The sequence below is a fragment of the Scyliorhinus torazame genome, chromosome 8, assembly GCF_047496885.1.
Source record: "Scyliorhinus torazame isolate Kashiwa2021f chromosome 8, sScyTor2.1, whole genome shotgun sequence".
Taxonomy (NCBI): Eukaryota; Metazoa; Chordata; class Chondrichthyes; order Carcharhiniformes; family Scyliorhinidae; genus Scyliorhinus; species Scyliorhinus torazame.
The window spans coordinates 59,972,109-59,992,796 of NC_092714.1; the positions used below are offsets into that span (position 1 = coordinate 59,972,109).

At 51.5% G+C, this 20,688-nt stretch overlaps 1 protein-coding gene across 4 annotated transcripts in view; it reads right to left on the reverse strand.

Annotated features, from left to right (window-relative positions):
- Positions 1 to 20,688, reverse strand: part of cfap91 (cilia and flagella associated protein 91) — a 294,449-nt gene that overhangs the window by 12,945 nt on the left and 260,816 nt on the right. For 3 of the 4 annotated variants that reach the window (XM_072513696.1, XM_072513693.1, XM_072513695.1), the window contains 2 exons: positions 20,562 to 20,653; positions 6,230 to 6,408 (listed from right to left, as the gene is read on the reverse strand). In XM_072513696.1, the coding sequence (XP_072369797.1) occupies positions 6,230 to 6,408; positions 20,562 to 20,653 (271 nt within the window). The remainder of the gene's footprint in view (positions 1 to 6,229; positions 6,409 to 20,561; positions 20,654 to 20,688) is intronic. The other variant, XM_072513694.1, reaches the window with a different exon arrangement.

Here is a 20,688-nt window from a genome sequence, read left to right on the forward strand (position 1 = left end):
GGGGAACTCCCATCCGCCTTGCGCCTGTCTTCCCGCCTTATTCTTTCTGGTGCGGGAACATCCCTTTACCTGACCCGCCTCTTATGGCGCAGCTCCCTTTCCCCTCCCCCTCCCCTTCCCCATTCTCCAACTATGTCCCGTCTTTCCCCCCTCACCGGCGCCCACATTTCCCCAATGTCTCCCCCCTTCCCTGTTTACTTCTCAATTAACTTCCACCGTAACATTAACAATAACATTTCCTGCAGCATCAGTCCCTCAGTTCCGATCCAATTTCTCTTCTTTGATGAAGGTCCATGCTTCCTCCGCCGTCTCGAAATAATGGTGTCTCTCCTGATACGTGACCCATAGTCTTGCCGGCTGCAGCATCCCGAACTTCACCTTCCTTTTATGCAACACCTCTTTGGCTCGGTTGAAGCTCGCCCTCCTTCTCGCCACCTCCGCACTCCAATCCTGGTATACCCGTACCACTGCATTCTCCCATCTGCTACTCCGCACCTTTTTAGCCCATCTCAGGACCTCTTCTCTATCCTTAAGGCGGTAAAATCGCACGATTATCGCCCTGGGTGGTTCTCCCGCTTTTGGTCTTCTCGCCGGAATCCGATTTGCCCACTCCACCTCCAAGGGGCCCGTAGGGGCCTCAGCACCCATCAGTGAGCTCAGCATCGTACTTGCGTACGCTCCACAGTCCACTCCTTCCACACCCTCAGGGAGACCCAGTATCCGAAGGTTCTTCCTTCGCGCTCCATTTTCTAGGGCTTCGATCCTTTCAGTACACTTTTTATGAAGTGCCTCGTGCGTCTGTGTCTTAACCGCCAGGCCCAGGATCTCGTCCTCAATATCTGTCACCTTCTGCTCCACCACACGGAGCTCTGTCTCCTGGGTCTTTAATGTCTCCTTGAGCCCCTCAATTGCCTGTAGCAACGGGGTCAGCACCTCCCTCTTCAGCAGCTCCACGCACCGTCTCACAATTTCATGCTCAGGCCCCCATGTCGCCTGCGCTTTCTCCGCCGCCATCTTGTACTTCTCTCTTTCTGACCCTTTGGTCGACGATTCCTCGCGCTGCAGCCGCCGCCGCCGGTTTTTTCCTCCTTCGTTTGGGGGGGACTCCCTTCTCACACGCCCCACACCGGGTTGCGTCGTCGAAAAATTCCCCGTTGAGGCTCTTAAAAGAGCCCGAAGGTCCGTCGGAGCTGGAGCCGCCGAAGCGTGCGGCTAGCTAGGCATCACCGCAACCGGAAGTCCCTTCAGTGGCCTTGATGAGGTCTTTTCACAGTTGTTCCCTCTGCTGCTAGAATTCACCTTTGATACAGGCCCTCAGGTCAGCTTGCAGCTTTAAGCTTGCCCTTCCCCCGCCTGCATGCTGGAAGAGGCCCTGTTTATCCTGTAGTTGCAGCCAAATCTTTCACTGTTTCTGCGTGTGTCTGGCAACCAAGAGACATACCCTTCCTGGGGGACACTGTCGGGGGAATATTGCCGCCTTCTTCCCACACCGGGAAATGTCAAACAAATGCCGTGGGGGCCCTGTAAAAGAGCCCAAAAGTCCGTTCCAAGCAGGAGCTGCCGAATATGCGACCTAGCTCTGCATAGCCGCACCCGGAAGTCCCCGCCAGGCTCATTTTTAACAGGGGGTGAATGTGGTAGTACCAGGTATTGCGGTACCTAAGAGGCCGATGACCATTGGTTAGACACAGGAGTCTACCATTGGCTGTTGTACGTAGCTCCGCCCTGACAGGCGGAGTATAAGAAACGGTGCCACCCCAGCAGCCTTCACTTTCTGTATCGAAGCTGCTGGGGAAAGAGTTCTAGTAGATTAAAGCCTTCAGTTATGAAATCACTTCGTCTCGAGTGTAATTGATTGCGCATCAATAGGAAGCAAAGACACAGGTAGAAGAGTTGGCTGATAGAGCTGAGGAGCTACAGTCTAAAGTATAACACCGCTAACAACCTTGCTGCCAGAGCCAAGTACAAGTTGCATAGGGATAAACAGATTATCTGATGCAGCGGTGTGGGGCTTTGCTTTCTGGGTCACTGATATCAGTACTGTGGAATGAAGGAGCTGTTTTAGTGGAACTGTATCCACTTAAATTGGGCTGGCAGTTTTCTGGCAAGTCGAATAACTAGACAGAACTTTAAACAAATGAAGGGTTTGGATCTACATACTCAAGAGAAAGAAAGCTTAACAAAGGTAATAGGACAATAGTGGCTAAGGTAACATCAAGAAATAATAGAAAAAGATAAAAATAAAGGCAGTGTGACTGAATATGCAAAGCAGCTACAACACAATTGATAAACTAATAGTGCAGAGAGAAATGAATGGTTTGATCTAATAGCCATCACAGAGAGGTGGTTACAGTGTGGCCAAGGTTGAGAACTAAATAATCCAGGAAGTTTGACTTTTAGAAAGATAGCAAATTGAAAAAGGGAATTGGGGGGTTGGGAAGGGGGTTGAAAATAAAGGATCAGATGAAAAACAGTTGCGAGAAAGGAGAAAGAACCAGAGCTCAGCAATCAAGATGCAAGATTAGTTTGGGTCAGTTAAGAACCGCATTAGTGAGACTAGTTTACCTGCCCCTGAACAGTACTGTGAGTGTTAATCAGGAAATTAGAGGAGTATGTAACAAAGGTAATAAAGTAATCATTGGGGCTTTAAGACAAGGGAAACCAAATCAGCAGTGATAGTTTGGAGAACAGGTTGAATGAATGTATATGATACAGTTTTCTAGATCAGTATGTTAAGGAATGAGCTAGGATTCAGGGTATTTTACATCTAGTATTGTGCAATGAGAAAGGGTAAATTAAGTACCTTGTAGCAAAGGGGCATCTACAGAAGAGTAATTACAATATGATTGAATTTTCTACAAATTTGAAAGTTTAGTTAAGTCAGAAACTAGGGTCTTAATCGGAACCAAGCAAAGCTATTGTGATGATTGTAGAAATTGTTATATATTTTATTTTAACAATTTTAAAAACCTTGGTTTAAAATACATCCAAGCAGTATATGTCTGCAAAAGTTGTAATGAAAGAGTTGTATAAGGTGAGGTGATCATTCATTCCAACCACTTGGTACAGATAATTGTGTTTTGAATGCTAGAGATTCCTTGGGAGTGTAGATAATTTGAGGGATTGTATTTAGTCCTAGCTAAGAAGGTCATGGAACGTAGTGGGATACAGGTGATGTAATTAATGGGAGGAGCCAGGTCTGTCTGTAGTTTTGCAGTCTGTTATAAGATTTTAAATGAACAGCAGCTTGCCATAGGATTGGAGTATGACAAGGCAGAAGTGCACTGGATCTGCTCTTGAAAGGATTGCTCTACAAAAGTCTTTACACAGCTGAGCATGTTACCTATTTTGTTAACTTAATTTATAAGCGGCATTTGAACTGTATTGGTTGCTTACTCGGAAATAGTGGCAGGCAGGCGTAGATAGTATGTTCAAGTGTTTTCTTTTTATTTAAGAACTGTTTAACTGATAATTGTAAAGCTATTTCTTTGATGTTAATGTGGTTAATTCTGTGGGTTTGTTTTAACATAAAATATACCTATTGGTCAGTCATCACTCCTGGGGCAAAGTATCCTTTCCTCACCATTTTACAAATTTAAAAAAATTGCTTGGGGTTCTCCTCCGCTATCCTAACAAATGTTCGGATCTGGTTTGGTATCCTAACAATTGGTAGGTATTTGGAGCTAGTTGGCTAAGATACGCAAATTTCATCAAATGGTACAATGGTCGATGAGCAATGGTCAACATTTAAATATTTAATTCATTATTTTCAACATATACACATTCCTTTAAGGAAACAAATACTGCAGGAAAAGTGATCCATCTGTGGCTAACTAGAGAATTTAAAGATAGATTAAAGGAAGAAGTTTGCAATGTTGCCAAAAAGAGCAGTAAGCTGAGGAGTGGGTGGATTTTAGAATTCAACAAAGGATGTCCAAAAAACTGATAAGAAAAAGAAGAGATTATTAATGTAAACTAGGAAAGGACACTTAAAAATTGGGAAGGTTTCTATAGCCATGTAAAAAGGAAGAGATTAGAGAAAGTAGATGTGGGCCATTAGAGGCACATTGGCCTCCACACTATCATAGACTTCTCTTTAGTTGCCCTCGGACCCTTTTCCTCCTCTAGACTTGCTTAAAACCAGTTACAAATCCTAACTTTTCCAGTTCTAATAAATGGTTATCAACCTGAACCATTATCTCTGGCACATATTTTTGCAGAGTCAGAGAGTTTGCAGACCGTTAAAAATAACAGACAAGAGCAACATGTGGAATTCCCCATTTGCGACAGATCCTATTTTCTCTGGTAGGGGGAAGGGGGTGGACCTAATTTAAACATATGGGGAAACTGAACACAGCAGGGCCATTTGAACTGAGTGCTGAGTTCAAAAACACTATATTTACACTGAAGTAAGAGCCATAACCCAAATCCTGCGATACACAATTAATAGAAAAGAGATAAATGCTCTTGAAGGGCAGATAAGGGCCGGGGCTCTCCGAGCCTCCACGCCACAATCGGGCTCGACGCGGGGCGGAGAATGGGGCGTCAGACCCGACGCCTTCCCGCGATTCTCCGGCGACCGGAGAATCAGCGCCAGTCGCGCACGGTCGATGTGGCGCCGGTCAGGGGCCGTTGAAAGGCCCCCGTGGCGATTCTCCGCGGATGGCTGGCCGAGTTCCCACCGGCATGGTTTACGTATGGTTCCACCCGGCAGGAGCTCAGAGTCGTGGCTGTGGTGGCGTCCTGGTGAGGGGCGGGGTGATCAGTCACCGGGGGGGGGGGGGCTCCACGACGGCCAGGCCCGCGATCGGAGACCACCGATCAGCAGGCGCAGGTGATCTGGGGTAGGGGGCCTACTTCTTCGGCGCCGACCCGCTGTGTGGGTCCGCCATGTCGCATGGCGCCGTAGGCATGCGCGGACCCATGGCTAGAGGTGCAGGGCCCCGTATCGGCAGCCAGAGCTGCGTGGAGTACTCCAGGGCCCTGCTAGCCCCCATAAAAATGGAGAATCACTCCGGACTTTGTAGAAAAAAATCCAGAGTGATTTGCGCCCGTTTAGTTGCGGGCGTGGGGGCATAGCCCCATTATTGGAGAATCCCACCCAAGGTCTGTAGAACTGTCATGATGTCAATTTATTTAATCCCCGGCCCTTTAAAAGTAATAATACAGGCTACCTGTTTAAGTGAGAGTTGAAGAAACTTTGTTCCAGTGATAACAGTAGCTGTTTGTTAACATTTCACTAAGGGCTCTCATTATATAATTATGAATGCTTGGCTACTTTCCATAAGCTATAATTATCATGGCAGAGGATTGAAGTTCACAGCTTGATTGACAAATAAAAATAGGTTATTAAAGTATTATCTGTCAATGATGTGGAGTTATGAATAGAAGCTTGTTTTAAAAGGATATGGGGGAAAGCAGGATTAGGCTATTGAATTAGATGATCAGCCATGATAATGAATGGTGGAGCAGGCTTCAAGGGCTGAATGGCCTCCTCCTCTTCCTATTTTCTATGCTTATAAGAAATTAAACATTTGAGATTTAAAAGTTTGAATGGGTATGTTTTAATATAGTGAACTATTTAGAGCTTTATTTTATTTCATCACCACATGGCTCCTGAGGTCTGCCCATGGTGGATAATGCGTGAGTTGGCAGGGGGGTGGGGGCTATTATAAGAGGCCTGGCATGAAGTTGGATGGAGCTTGGAGGTGGCAGGTGATGGGGTCTGAGGGGTGAGGGCTAGATGGCCTAAGATTCAACCAAACAACTCGGGCAAAGTACCAGAGAACTAAGGCAGGCCTTTTAAATGGTGCATGGCTGCCCATTTGGCATTTTCAATCTGTGTTGGGAGTGGCAGGCAACCACCCCTCACAACCACCACCCAACCTTCAATCCGGAATGAAGATTGCACCATTTGGTATTTCTCCCAAGGTGGGAGTTGCAAATCAAGGAACTTCCTGACTTGCGCTACCCTCGGGAGTGAAAATCTATGCCCTTGTTTATCTCTCATCAAACGCTGCCTGACCTGCAGAATACTTTCAGCATTTTCTATTTTAACTTCAGACTTCTAGCAGCTACAGTATTTTGTTTTTATAAGAACGGGACGTGTTCAATAATAAGTGTGTGATTTACTTATCACATTGCCACCCAAGTGATCCAATTAAAAATGACCCCCCCCACTCCCCTTTCCTACACACAATTGCAGATTTAAAACTTCTTTGTTCCTCACTTATGATTCATTCGTCTCCTTTATCTCTATCTCAACCTCGGCCAGTGCCTGATCCATAACATCAACTACAACACTGCTGGATTCTGATACAGATGGAGCTGAATCTGTCATGATGCGTTCTGCCTCATTATGAATGATGCGGTGAGCAACAAGGAGATGCCTACTTTGGAACTGTTTTACTGTTGAGAAAAAAGAAGAAAAATTATTCTTAGCACATGTCCGGTGAAATTCTAGCAGAATTAGAGATATTTATCAAACTGCAAAACCCTTCCTATGTAAATGGATTTTTAAAAATTCTCTGTCCAGCGACGCCGGCATCGCAAATCGCAATCGGGCGGAGAATTGGGCATCAGCCAAAAATAGAGGTCAGCGCCGGGCGCCTAACAGAACACCATGCTTCAGTGCCTTGATGGCAGCGAGAATATGTTCCAGCCTGTGCCAGTGTGCAAATTGTATAGTAACGACCGTTCCACATCAGTAAAGGGCCCGACCTGGTAGTCTCTGGCCTCCCACGCTGCTCTGCCTCCGCCAGCCATAAGTGACGCTGGCGCGGTTCACTTGCGGTATTTAAAAACGGAAATTGGGCACTGTTGCTGCTGAGGGTGAGAGAAGAGCCAAGATATGTTTCCAAAGGAGCAACCATAGGCTGCCAGTTGTGCCGCTGGCTGGAAGTTGATTGCCAGGGCTGAGAGGAGCAGTGCAGACAGCCTGGAGATGCACCATGGGTTTGGGGTGTCCCCACTGTTCCAGGATGGCCGGGCACGGTTGCCGCAGCCTCCTAGGCAGCTATCTGGCTGCACACTCCACTGACCGCCCACTGTGACCCATAAATGTCCGCTTTGGGAGGTGGAGGGGCGGGGGGGGGGGGGTAGTTGGGAGAGAGGAGATAGATAGAAAAGAGAGAGAGTGAGAGAGAGGGGCTAGGAAAGGGACATGCGGGACAGAGGCCTTGTACACCGTTGGACCTGGTTTGGCATGGGCGTACTCACCGTGCTAACGGTAGGCCCCTTTACCCCATGCAGGAAATGGATTTCAGTGTAGAGCCGGCTGTGGTTTGTATCTGCCTGGCTGCCAGAGCCCTGGTGGGCACACTAAGGTTGCACGAGCAGGAGCTGTTCTGGGAGGACCCTGCAGAACCAAGGCTTGCCCCAGAGGAGCAGGGACCAGCCGGTGACGATGGAGAGTTGGCCCCCCCAGCATGCCGAGGGGGGGTGGGAAGGAGGCATCGCAACAAGCCTTGTGTGTACCAGCAGCGCCTTTCGTACGCGGACCTGCTGGATCGAGCATGCCGCTGCCGACGATGACTGAGCAGAGAGATCGTGCGGCATCTGTGCCGGATCATGGCACATCGGGAACCGCGGGGGTATAGGAGAGGACACCAGCTCCTGGTGGGCATCAAGCTGACGGTTGCCCTGAACCTATATGCCATGGAGTCCTTCTAGGGGCCGAGCGGGAACCTGTACGGAATCTCCCGGTCCTCTGTGCGCAGGTGCAACCAAGCTGTAACTGATGCCTTGTATGCTGTGCGGCACAATATATCACCTTCGATGTGAACCGAGCCCACTAGGTAGCCCGGGCAGTAGGATTTGCTGCAATTGCTGGCATGCCCCAGTTCCAGAGGGTGACGTGGCAGTGAGGGGCCGCAGGTCTAGAGAGCACCTTCCGGTCCGGTCTTTTCTCTCTCACGGCAATTGTTGCCCGCCTTCCCCTGGGGGGGCAGGGCGGGGGGGGGGGCAGATAATGCACAGTGTGAGACACTCTGTCACAGGCAGTACAGTGGGGCCACAGCTGGCGGCCTGTGTGCCCGGGGTCCAGTCACCCTCTGGGGCAAGTGTGTGTGGGATCAGGGTGGTGCCATGGGCACGGAGATAGTGACTCATCCAGGCCGTGCTGAGGAGGTTGTACAGCTTTTTTCAGCACTGCTGCCCGGTCCTTGCTGTGGACCCCACAGCACTGACAGCCTTTGCCACCTGTGCCCAGGCCCGGTTGACATCAGCGGGTGTCAGCCTCCTTCCCACCCCAGGGAACAGGCTGTTCCTCCTCGACTCCACCGCATCCAGCAGCAGTATCTGGAGCTCTGCATCTACAAAACTCGGGGCAGCTCTTCGTGGTGCCATCTTCTTGGCTGGAATGAGAGTGTGTGGGGAGTGGAGTGCTTATATGCAGCTCCAGTTTGTCAGGTTTTCCAGTGCCAATCCTGACCACAGTGAATCTAACGGCAGTGTGAGTTGGAATTGCACTTGTTCCATATGGTGCGAATGCTAGCCCATTTGCATGTCTTGAATTACTTCGGGACTGGAGCTGTCATCGGGACCATCAAACACTCACATTTAGTCCCGGTGTCAGCACAGAGTCTCTCAAACGGAGAATCCCGTCTTATGGTTTAGTTTAGTACACTGAGAAAAATGTCTTCTTCTGCTGGCATTGATGAATGTTTACCTTTCACTAAGAAAGCTTTTGCTTTTACCCACACGATCATCCCTTAAAGCCACATGGATAATTAATATATAATAGTGAAAATTTAGAAAAAAATCTTGCAGTGTTTCATTCCATACACATTCTTACTGATTTTATTGGGACGACTAGTAAGAAGTTGAGGAATTGAAAACATTTTTTTTTACGGGATGTGGGCGTCGCAGGTTAGGCCAACATTTATTGCTCATCCTTTGTTGCCCTTCAGAAGGTGGTGGTGGGTTGACTTCTTGAACCTCTGCAAGCTGAGGTGTAGGTACATCCACTGTGCTGTTAGGGAGGGAGTTCCAGGATGTTGCCCCAACAACAGTGAAGGAACAACGATATATTTCCAAGTCAGGGTGGTGAGTGACTTGGAGGGGAACCTCCAAGAGTTGGGCTTCCCAGGTATCTGCTGCTCTTGTCCTTCTAGATGGTAGTGGTCATGGGTTTGGAAGCTGTTGTCTAAGGAACTTTGGTGAGTTAGTGCAGTGCATCTTGTAGATGGTACACACGGCTGCCACTGTTCATCGGATATTGTCCAGGTCTTGCTGCGTTTGGACATGGACTGCTTCATTATCTGAGGAGTTGCGAATGGTGCTGAACATTGTGTAGTCACCCACAACCATCCTCACTTCTGGCCTTATAATGGAAGGCAGGTCATTGATGAAGCAGCTGAAGATGGCTACCCTGAGAAACTCCTGCAGTGATGTCCTGGAGCTGAATTATATCAGTTTGCAAATTACATTAAAATAAAACAAAGCACATGTGGCTTCACCGAATGGTCCAACTTGCAAAAGAACAATGTGAGGTCCCTAGATTGTAACCTACTCCTGCCTTCACAGTTGGTTCATCATATTCAAAATATGGTTATGTTAATAAATCCAAATATAATTGGCGCAATTTTTGAAATATACGTGAATGTGTGTTGGACGAGCAATGTAAAAAATCTCAGGGAAAATCTGACATTGAAGGGAGAAACTGGACATCCATGAGGAGCTGTGAACCATTATCAGCAGTCGAATTGTATTCAACCACAACCTGTAACCTTTGCGCCTGACATATTCTTCACACTACCATTACCATCAAGCCAAGGAATCAATCCTGGTTCAATGAAGTGTGTAGGAAGGAGGGAATGTCAGGAGCAACACCAGACATACCATAAAATGGTGTCAACCTGGTGAAGATACAACACAGGGCACCCTGCATGCCCAAACAGTGAAGAGCTTGAGGGATATCATAACTAATGGACCACATCAAAGCACTGCAGTCTTTTTGTGAAAGGTGGTGGATAATTGAACAACTAACAGATTCCACAAATACCCCCATCTTCAATGATGGGAGAGCCCAGCACATCAGTGCAAAAGACAAGACTGGAGCTAAATTACTGGCTTTGAAAGCAGACCAAGGCAGGCCAGCAGCACGGTTCAATTCCCGTACCAGCCTCCCCGAACAGGCGCCGGAATGTGGCGACTAGGGGCTTTTCACAGTAACTTCATTGAAGCCTACTTGTGACATAAGCAATTTTCATTTCATTTGCAATCATCTTCAGCCACAAGTACCGAGTGTACAATCCATCTAAGCCTCCCAGGAAATAGTACTGAAGACCTGTTCAAGAACGAGCTGCACCCCTAACCTAGCTATTCCAATACAGCTATAACACTGGCATCACTGACAAAATCCTTAATTGGATTATCCATATAAATACTGTAACGACAGACTTCCGGTGGCGGCTATGGTATGAGTGGTTGCACATTTGGTAGCTCCTGCTCGTGGTAGTATTTTGGGACCTTTTTCCAGGCTAACAGGTGGATGGGTTGACCAAAAAAAGGTGCAGGAGGGGTGGAAGGAGAGAGTATCCCACCGATGGATGGATTCGTGGACCAGGAGTGGTGTAAAAAGAATGGAGCAGTTGGAGCGAGTTGAAGCTGTACCTGCGGACACAGGAGAAGATGGCAGAGAGTCAGGGACTGGCCCTACCCTCTCAATGGTCGACGGAGCAGCTGGTGGGCTTCTTGAATGAGAAGTTCACCCAGCAGAGGAAGGAGAATATGGAGGACCTGGCAAGGGTAGTGGATCCAATAAAGGCAGGGATCGACTGCATGGACACGAGGCTGGAGGCCCAGAGCCAGGCGATCCAGAAGATGGAGGAGATGGTGGGGGAGCACGAGGAGCAACTTGCCTCGATGGCGGCCGAGTTGGGGGTGATGCGTGATACTCAGAGGCAGCCGCAGGAGAAGGTGGAGGACTTGAAGAACCGGTCCCGCAGGCAGAATTTGAGGATCGTCGGGCTGCCGGAGAGCAGCGGAGATGTGGACGCTGTCTCGTATGTTCGAGAAGTCGCTGGGAGAGGGGGCCTTTGAATGACCCCTGGAAGTGGACCGGGCGCACATGGCGCTGATGGGAGGCCGCAGGGGAACGAGCCGCCGAGGGCAATGGTGGGGCGCCTGCACCGGTTCCTGGATAAGGAGCAGATCCTGAGGTGGGTCAGGCAGACGAGGCGATGTACCTGGGAGGGCAGTGAGCTTCCTGTGTATCAAGACCTGGGTGTGGAGTTGGCCAAGAGGAGAGCAGGGTTTAATAAGGTGAAGGCGGCCCTCTTCAAGAAGGGAGTGAAATTCGGTATGCTGTACCCGGCGTGCCTATGGGTGACCTATAAGGGTCGTGAACTGTACTTTGGGACGCCGGAGGAAGCGATGGAATTTGTCAAACTATAACCCCACTTGTAGGAGAAGGAGGACATTGAACTTTTGAGGAGATGCTCACTTTCTGTCCCTTTGGGTTTGTTTTTGTATTCTTTTGGAGCCATTGCCGTGTGTTTTTCCTTTGTGGGGGATGGTGGGTTGTTCTTTCCTTTGTGTTTGGGTTGGTGTTGTTTTGTTTGCATTGGGAGAATGTTTGAGCAAGGGGGAGGGGAATCAGCTAGGATGCTAAGCATCATGCTAGGTTAGTTCACGGGAGCGCAGTGGGGGCTGAGCCGGTGGTTAGTGTGTTGATGGGGATTGGGGTTGTTATTTTGTGGTGGGGTGAGGGAGGGGGGGGGGGAAACTGCTGACAGGGGAGGAGTTTTTAAAATGTGGTATGGGGAGGGTCGATGACGATGGGCATCCGAGGGTGGGCCTGAGGAGGTGCGGGATGCAGGCTGGAGGCTGGCCCAGGAGGAGTTATGGTCGATCGGGAGAGTGATGCACCCCCCGACCAGGCTGATCACATGGAATGTGAGAGGGTTGAATAGGCCGGTCAAGGGGGCTCGTGTGTTTACACATTTGAGGAGTTGAAAGGCAGACGTGGCTCTTTTGCAGGAAAAACACCTGAAGGTTGGGGATCAGACTAGGAAGTGGGTAAGGAAGGTATTCCATTCAGGATTAGATTCAAAAACGGGGGGGGGTAGCAATATTGATTAATAAATGGGTGGTGTTTGAAGTGGGGAGTATAGTAGCAGATTCTGGGGGGGGAGGTATGTTATGGTGAGTGGAAAATTGGAGGGGATGCCGGTGGTGCTGGTGAATATTATGCTCTGAACTGGAGTTTGTGAGGCGGGTGTTGGGGGGGGGGGGTTTCGTTTTTCTCGCATGTGCAAAGGGTATATTCCCAAATTGACTTTTTTGTGCTGGACTAGATGCTGTTGGCAGGGGTAGTAGACGTCAGTGTTCAGCAATTGTTGTGTCGTGCCATGCACCGTGTGGTAAACCACTGTTGCACCTCTATTAGGTGATGTAAGGTAGGACCTGTACTACAGGTACGTCGGTAGTCCGTGCCTGCTGGCTCCGCCCAGGAGGCAGAGTATAAATATGTGTGTCCACCATGCTGCAGTCATTTTGCCAGCTGCTGTGGGAGGCCACACATCTTAGAGCAATAAAGCCTCAGTTGTATCCAACTCAAGTCTTTGTGCAATTGATCGTGCCTCAATTTTTTGCTCTAAGATTTTCAAAAGATGGACCTCCGTATCAAACCGAATCGCCTGCAGCTGGATCAGCATTCTAGTGACGCCAAAAAGGACTTTCAACACTGGCTAGCTTGCTTCGAGGCGTACATCAACTCGGCGTCCATCCCTGTCTCGGATGCTCAGAAGATACAGATCCTGTACTCCAGGTTGAGCTCCAGCGTCTTTCCGCTAATCCAGGACGCGCCGAACTACGCCGAAGCCATGACGCTTCTCAAGGAGAATTACGCTCAGAAGCCGAACACGCTCTTCGCCAGGCACGTACTCGCCACTCGCTCTCAACTCCCTGGTGAGCCCATAGAAGACTTCTGGCGGGCCCTAATCCCACTTGTCCGGGACTGTGACTGTCAGGAAGTTACGGCCACTGAACATTCAATCCTCCTTATGCGGGACGCGTTTGTTACGGGGATTGGGTCGGACCTCATACGCCAGCGACTGTTAGAGGGGGCCATGCTCGACCTAGCGGAGACAAAGAAATTAGCGCTCTCCATGACGGTCGCCTCGTGCAACGTTCAGGCCTACACCCCCAGCCGCGTGGCCCACCCCTCCTACGCATCGTGGACCCCACAGACGGCCACCCCAGCGGGGGCCTTACCCAGCCAATACACCCGCGCCACGCGCCAGCCAGCAAACCCCGGGGGTCCCCAATGTTATTTCTGTGGCCAGCAGAAACACCCCCGCCAACGCTGCCCGGCCCGTGCTGCCCTTTGTAAGGCTTGCGGCAAGAAGGGGCACTTCGCCCCTTGTGTGTCAGGCCTGTGCAGTCGCTGCTATCGCCTCCACCCCCCTCGTTTACGGACAATGGACGCCGCCATCTTCACCTCCCTGGACCACGCACGGCCATCTTCTCCCCCTCAGACCACACGCGGCCAGTGGGTGCCGCCATCTTCTCTCCCTCAGACCAAGCGGCCAGTGGGCGCCACCATCTTCCCCCCCGAGCTACACGTGCGCCCCATGGGTGCCGCCATCTTGTTCAACCCCCTGCCACGTGCAGCCCATGGGCATCGCCATTTTGTACTCCTCTAGATCTTCAGCTGCCATTTTGTCCTCCTCGAGATCTTCAGGCGCCGCCATCTTGTCTCCCCCACGTCACATGGGCTCCGCTAGCGTTCCAGGACCAGGGCCCCCCGGGCTCCCCGTCATCCTACACCAGCGACGAGCGACCATGACTCGCCTCAGTGACCATCAACCAGTCTCGACGGCACATCCTGGCCACCGCATCGATCAGCGTTAAAATCAACGGACACGTGACCTCTTGCCTGCTGGACTCCAGGAGCACCGAAAGCTTCATCCACCCGGTTACGGTAAGGCGCCGCTCCCTCGCGGTACACCCCGCCAACCAAAGAATCTCCCTGGCCTCCGGATCCCATTCCGTGGTGATCTTGGGGTACTGTACGGTCACACTCACGGTCCAGGGTGTAGAATTCAGCGGCTTCCGCCTCTATGTCCTCCCTAACTTCTGCGCTGCCCTATTACTCGGCCTGGACTTCCAGTGCAACCTCCAGAGCCTAACCCTGAAATTCGTTGGGCCCCTACCACCCCTCACTGTGTGTGGCCTCACGACCCTCAAGGTCGATCCACCTTCCCTCTTCGCAAATCTAACCTCGGATTGCAAACCCATCGCCACCAGGAGTAAACGGTACAGCACCCAGGACAGGACCTTCATCAGGTCCGAGGTCCAGCGGCTGCTTCGGGAAGGCATCATGGAGGCCAGCAACAGCCACTGGAGAGCCCAAGTGGTAGTAGTTAAAACTGGGGAGAAATACAGAATGGTCGTGGACTACAGCCAGACCATCAATCGGTACATGCAGCTTGCGCGTACCCCCTCCCACGCATATTTGATATGGTCAATCAGATTGCACAGTACCGGGTCTTCTCAACGGTAGACCTCAAATCTGCTTACCACCAGCTCCCCATTCATAAATCGGACCGTCCATACACTGCCTTCGAGGCAGAGGGCCGCCTCTATCACTTCCTCAGGGTTCCCTTCGGCGTCACCAACGGGGTCTCGGTCTTCCAAAGGGAGATGGACCGAATGGTTGACCGGTACGGTTTGCAGGCCGCCTTTCCGTACCTAGGCAACGTCACCATCTGCGGCCATGACCAGCAGGACCACGACGCCAACCTTGCCATATTTCTCCGCACCGCCACTCTCCTAAACCTCACCTACAACAAGGAGAAGTGCGTGTTTAGCACGACCCGCTTAGCCATCCTCGGCTATGTGGTCCAGAACGGAGTTCTGGGGCCCGATCTCGACCGCATGCGCCCCCTCATGGAGCACCCCCTCCCCACTGCCTCAAGGCCCTCAAACGCTGCCTGGGGTTCTTTTCGTACTACGCTCAGTGGGTCCCAAACTATGCGGACAAGGCCCGCCCACTCATACAGTCAACCCATTTACCCCTGACGGCTGAGGCTCAACATGCCTTCGCCCGTATCAGCCGATATCGCCAAGGCCGGGATGCACGCAGTAGACGAGACACTGCCCTTTCAAGTAGAGAGTGACGCATCGGACGTCGCCCTAGCCGCCACCCTCAATCAGGCAGGCAGGCCCATGGCATTCTTTTCCCGCACCCTTCATGCCTCAGAAATTCGGCACTCATCCGTCGAAAAAGAGGCCCAAGCTATCATTGAAGCTGTGTGGCATTAGAGGCATTACCTGGTCGGCAGGAGATTCACTCTCCTCACTGACTAACAGTCGGTAGCCTTCATGTTCAATAACACACAGCGGGGCAGGATCAAGAATGATAAGATCTTGAGGTGGAGGATCGAGCTCTCCACCTACAATTACGAGAGTTTGTATCGCCCCGGTAAGCTCAATGAGCCCCCAGGCGCCCTAACCGAGGTACATGTGCCAGCGCACAGGTAGACCGACTCCGGACCCTGCACGACAGTCTTTGTCACCCGGGAGTCACACGGCTGTACCATTTCATAAAGGCCTGCAATCTGCCCTACTCCGTCGAGGAAGTACGGACAATCACCAGGGACTGCCAGGTCTGTGCGGAGTACAAGCCGCACTTCTACCGGCCGGACCGTGCGCGCCTGGTGAAGGCCTCCCGCCCCTTTGAGCGCCTCAGTGTGGATTTCAAAGGGCCCCTCCCTTCCACCGACCGTAACTCGTATTTTCTCAGTGTGATCGATGAGTACTCCAGATTCCCCTTCGCCATCCCATGCCCCGATATGACGCCTGCCACCGTCATCAAAGCCCTCAACACAATCTTCTCTCTGGTCGGTTACCCCGCCTACATCCACAGTGACAGGGGATCCTCCTTCATGAGTGATGAACTGCGTCAGTTCCTGCTCAGCAGGGGTATCGCCTCCAGCAGAACGACAAGCTACAACCCCTGGGTAAACGGACAGGTGGAGAGGGAGAATGGGACGGTGTGGAGGGCCGTCCAACTGGCCCTACGGTCCAGGAACCTCCCGGCCTCCCGCTGGTAGGAGGTCCTCCGTGATGCACTACACTCCATTCGGTCACGACTGTGCACCGCCACGAACACACCCCATGAACGTCTTTTTGCCTTCCCCAGGAAGTCCACATCTGGGGTGTCGCTCCTGACTTGGCTCGCAGCTCCAGGACCCGTCCTGCTCCGTAGGCATGTCCGACTCTACAAAGCGGGCCCGTTGGTGGAAAGGGTGCAATTGCTCCATGCAAACCCCCAGTATGCCTACGTGGCGTACCCCGATGGCCGCCAGGATACTGTCTCCCTCAGGGACCAAGCACCAGCAGATCTCACACACCCACACCCACCCGGCCCGGCATCACCCTCCCCTCCCCTGGCGCTCCCAGCAGCAACCCCCCCCAGGGCCATCTGTCCTCCCCCTGCCCATGCTCGAGGATGAAGAGGACTTTGGCACGCTCCCCGAGGCTCAGGACATCAGACCAGCATCAGCATCGCCGCCACCACTGCATCGCTCCCAGCGGCACATCAAGGCCCCGGACCGGTTAAACCTCTAACTGGTACACTGGACTTCAAAAGGCTTTTTTTTCCTCTCTATCAAAAATTGTAAATGTAAATGTAAAAAGAAAACCATTTGATGCATATAGTTCTCCACCACCCCCGCCGGACTCAATTCTAACAGGGGGTGAATGTGGTAAACCACTGTTGCACCTCTATTAGATGATGTATGGTAGGACCTGTACTACAGGTACGTTGGCAGTCCCTGCCAGCTGGCTCCGCCCAGTAGGCGGAGTATAAATGTGTGTCCTCCATGCTGCAGCCATTTCACCAGCTGCCGTGGGAGACCACACATCTTAGAGCAATAAAGCCTCAGTTGTCCCCAACTCAAGTCTTTGTGCAATTGATCGTGCCTCACACCGCAATGGGTGGACTTGCGGGTAAACAAGGGAGGGGGCCAGAGCCTGCAGTGGAGGCTGGATGTGGGGCTTTTGTCAGACGAGGTGGTTTGTGAGCAGGTGAAGGCAGCCATTCGGGATATGTGGAGCCGAACGGCATTTGGGAGGTTTTGGCGGCCGCATTGTGGGAAGCATTGAAGGCAGTAATGAAGGGGGGAGTTTATCTTGATACGGGCACACGGGGAGAAGGTGGGGCGGGCGGAGATGGAGAGTCTAGGAGATCAGGTGGACAGGAGGTATTCGGAGGCCCCGGAGGAGGGGCTGTTGAGGGAGCGGCAGAAACTCCAGATGGAGTTTGGGCTTTTATCCCAAAGACGGTAGGGCAGTTGAGGAGGGCGAGGGGGGTGGTTTACGAATATGGGGCGAATGCGAGCAGGATGCTGGCACATCAATTGAGGAAACAGGAGGCAGCGAGGGAGATCGGGAAAGTGAAGCGAAGGCGAGCAGGGTGCTGGCACATCAATTGAGGAAACAGGAGGCAGCGAGGGAGATCGGGAAAGTGAAGGGCAGGGAGAGCGGGGGGGAAACACAATCTTAGACCTGGTGGGGGTGAATGGGATGTTTAGGGATTTTTATAGGAGACTGTGTGAATCAGAAACCCGAGCCTGGGTGGAGGGGATGATGCGGTTTTTGGAGGGGTTGGAGTTCCCGAGGGTGGAGGAGGACCTGGTGGAGGGGCTGGGAGCCCCCATTGGGCTGGTAGAGGTGGTGCTTGGGCTTGAGACGATGCAGTTGGGGGGGGGGGGGGGTGTAACCCCCTGATGTTATCACAAGCCTCAATCTCCTTGATTTTAAAACGGGATAAAGATCCGGAGCACTGTGGGTCCGATAGGCCGAACACGTTGAATATGGACGCCAAGTTACTGGCCAAGATCTTGGCATCTAGAATTGAAGATTGTGTGTCAGGGATGATAGGGGAGGACCAAACGGGGTTCGTGAAGGGGAGGCAACATTAGGAGATTATTAAATGTGATAATGATGCCCCTAGAGGGACGTGATGTAGAAGTGGTGGTCATCATGGGCGCGGAGAAGGCCTTCGATCGGGTAAATGAGAATATTTGTGGGAGGTGCTGGGGTGGTTTGGGTTTGGGCAGGGTTTTGTGGACTGGGTCCAACTGCTATATCAAGTGCCGACGGTGAGCTCAGATTATTTCGGGCTGCATCAGGGCAAGGCAAGGATGGCCACTATCCCCATTGCTCTTTGCCTTGGCTATAGAGCCATTGGCGATGGCTTTGAGAGCGTCGAAGGACTTGCAGGGGATAGTATGGAGGGGTGGAGCTTAGGGTCTCGCTTTACGTGGACGATTTGTTGCTGTACATTTCGGACCCACAGGGAGGTATTGGGGGGATTATGGGGATCTTAGAGGAATTTGGCCAGTTTTCGGGGTATAAATTGAACATGGGGAAGAGTGAGGTCATTCGATCCAGATGAGGGGGCAGGAGATGCCGTTCAAGGTGGTGGGGGAGAGCTTTTGGTACTTGGGCATTCAGGTGACGCGGAGGTGGGAGTAGCTGCGCAAGTTAAATTTGGCTCGGTTGGTAGAGCAGATGAAGGGGGACTTTAGGAGGTGGGATGCGCTACCGTTGTCATTGGCAGGGAGGGTGTGAACAGTAAAGATGATGGTCCTCCCGAGGTTCTTGTTTGTGGTTCATAGCCTCCTGATTTTTATTCCCAAGGCGTCTTTTAGGAAGGTGAACGCAGTGATTTCAGGATTTGTGTGGGCGGGTAAAACCCCGTGGGTGAAGAAGGTACTGCTGGAGCGGCGGGGGCGGGGGGGGGGGGTTTGGCTCTCCCGGACTTTATAACTGGGCGACGAATATTGCAACGGTCAGGAAATAGATAGTGGGGGAGAGGTCGGTATGGGAGCAGATGGAGGCAGCCTCACGCAAAGGCACGTTTGGGGGCCTGTTAACGGCGTCTCTGCTGTTTCGCCTGCCAGATACTCCACAAGCCCGGTAGTGGTGGCGGCCCAGAGGGTGTGGGGACAGTGGCGGCAGCGCATGGGGTTGGAGGGGGCTTCGGTTTGGGCACCGATATGTGGCAATCACCAGTTTGCTCAGGGGAGGTGTCTGGTGGGGGGGGGGGGGCGTTATGGGGGTGGCAGTGGGATTTGAGCTGCCCGGTGGAAATGGGTTCCGTTATTTGTAGGTGAGGGAGTTGTGCGGAGGCAGGAATCGACGTTTCTGCATCTGCCGCCCCAGGGGCAACAGGATAAGGTAGTGTCAAAAATGGGAGTAGGGGAAGGGAAGGTATTGGAAATTCATAAGGAGTTGATGGACTGGGAGGGAGCCCCTATGGGGGAAGTGAAGCGGAAGTGGGAGGAAACGTTGGGTACGGAGCTGGAGGAGGATACCCAGAGGAGAGTTAATGCAGCAGGCTTAGCCTTAGACAATTTAAGGTGTCCACAGGTCACATATGACTGTGGCCCGGATGAGCAGTTTTTTTGAAGGGGTTTAGGATCGTGTGTGGGTGGGCCCACAAATCATGTCCATATGTTTCAGGCTTGTCCAAACCTTGGGAGATTCTGGCAGGGGTTGGCCAACATTATGTTGGAGGCTCTGAAAGTAAGGGTGGTCCCGAGTCCAGAGGTGCCGATTTTTGATGTGTCAGAAAACCGGAGTCCAGTGAGGGATAGAGGCCGGTGTCTTGGCCTTTGCCTCCCTGGTAGCCCGGAGACGGATCTTGCTAGACGTATTCGGACCTCCCGAAGTTGGGGGTGTGGGTGAGTGACCTGGCGGGGTTTCTGAGGCTTGAGAAAATTAAGTTTGCTCCGAGGGGTTCAGTGGAAGGGTTTGCTCGGAGATGGCAGCCGTTTATCGACTTCTTTGGGAAAAATTAAGCTGTCAGCAGGGGTAGGGAGGGGGCGGGGATAGAAAAGGGGAGGCAGAGGGAGTCGGACAAGGTGGGGGCGGGTTGGTGGGGCATTATTGTTGGGGTATTGGTTATGTAAAGCTATGTTGGCTGGTTTGGGGGAGTGTTGTTGTCCATGGTGTTAAAATTTATAATATAAATGCCTCAATAAAATATTATTCCAAAAAAATAAATACTGTAGCTGCAAGAGCAGGTCAGAGGTTGAGAGTTCACTCCCCATCACTGATGCACAATGCCAGCAGTGTGTACCATATACAAGATGCACATGCAGCAATTGACCTAGGCTCCATTGGCAGCACCTTGCAAGCCCATGACCTCTAGCACCTAGATGGGTAAGGGGAGCAGGCACATGCGAATACCACCCATCCAAGTCACACACCATCCTGACTTGGAACTATATTGTTATTCCTTCACTGTCGCTTGGTCAAATTCCTGGAATTCCATTCCTAATTCCGAGTGTACAACACATGGACTGCAATGGTTCAAGAAGGAGAGAAAATTAAGTTTGCTCTAAGGGGTTGTGGAGCCCTCAAGGGCAATTAGGGATGGGAACAAATGTTGGTCTCACCAGCGACACCTGCATCACATGAAAGAAAAAAAAGGATACAAGGGGTTGGTAACTGTACAATATACTGCCACTTCCTTCAGCCTCTCAGTTAATATCAAGGTTAATATTTCTCATTCTCTATCCACACACTTGAATATTTCTTACCTCTGTCCCTCATTATTATTTTGTGCGCCTCTGGAATTAGGAAGCTGTGAACCAATTCTGAAACAATCTCTTGCGATTGTAAACGGGTCCGGCTAATGAGAAAATAAAGTTCAGATTACTACTGAGC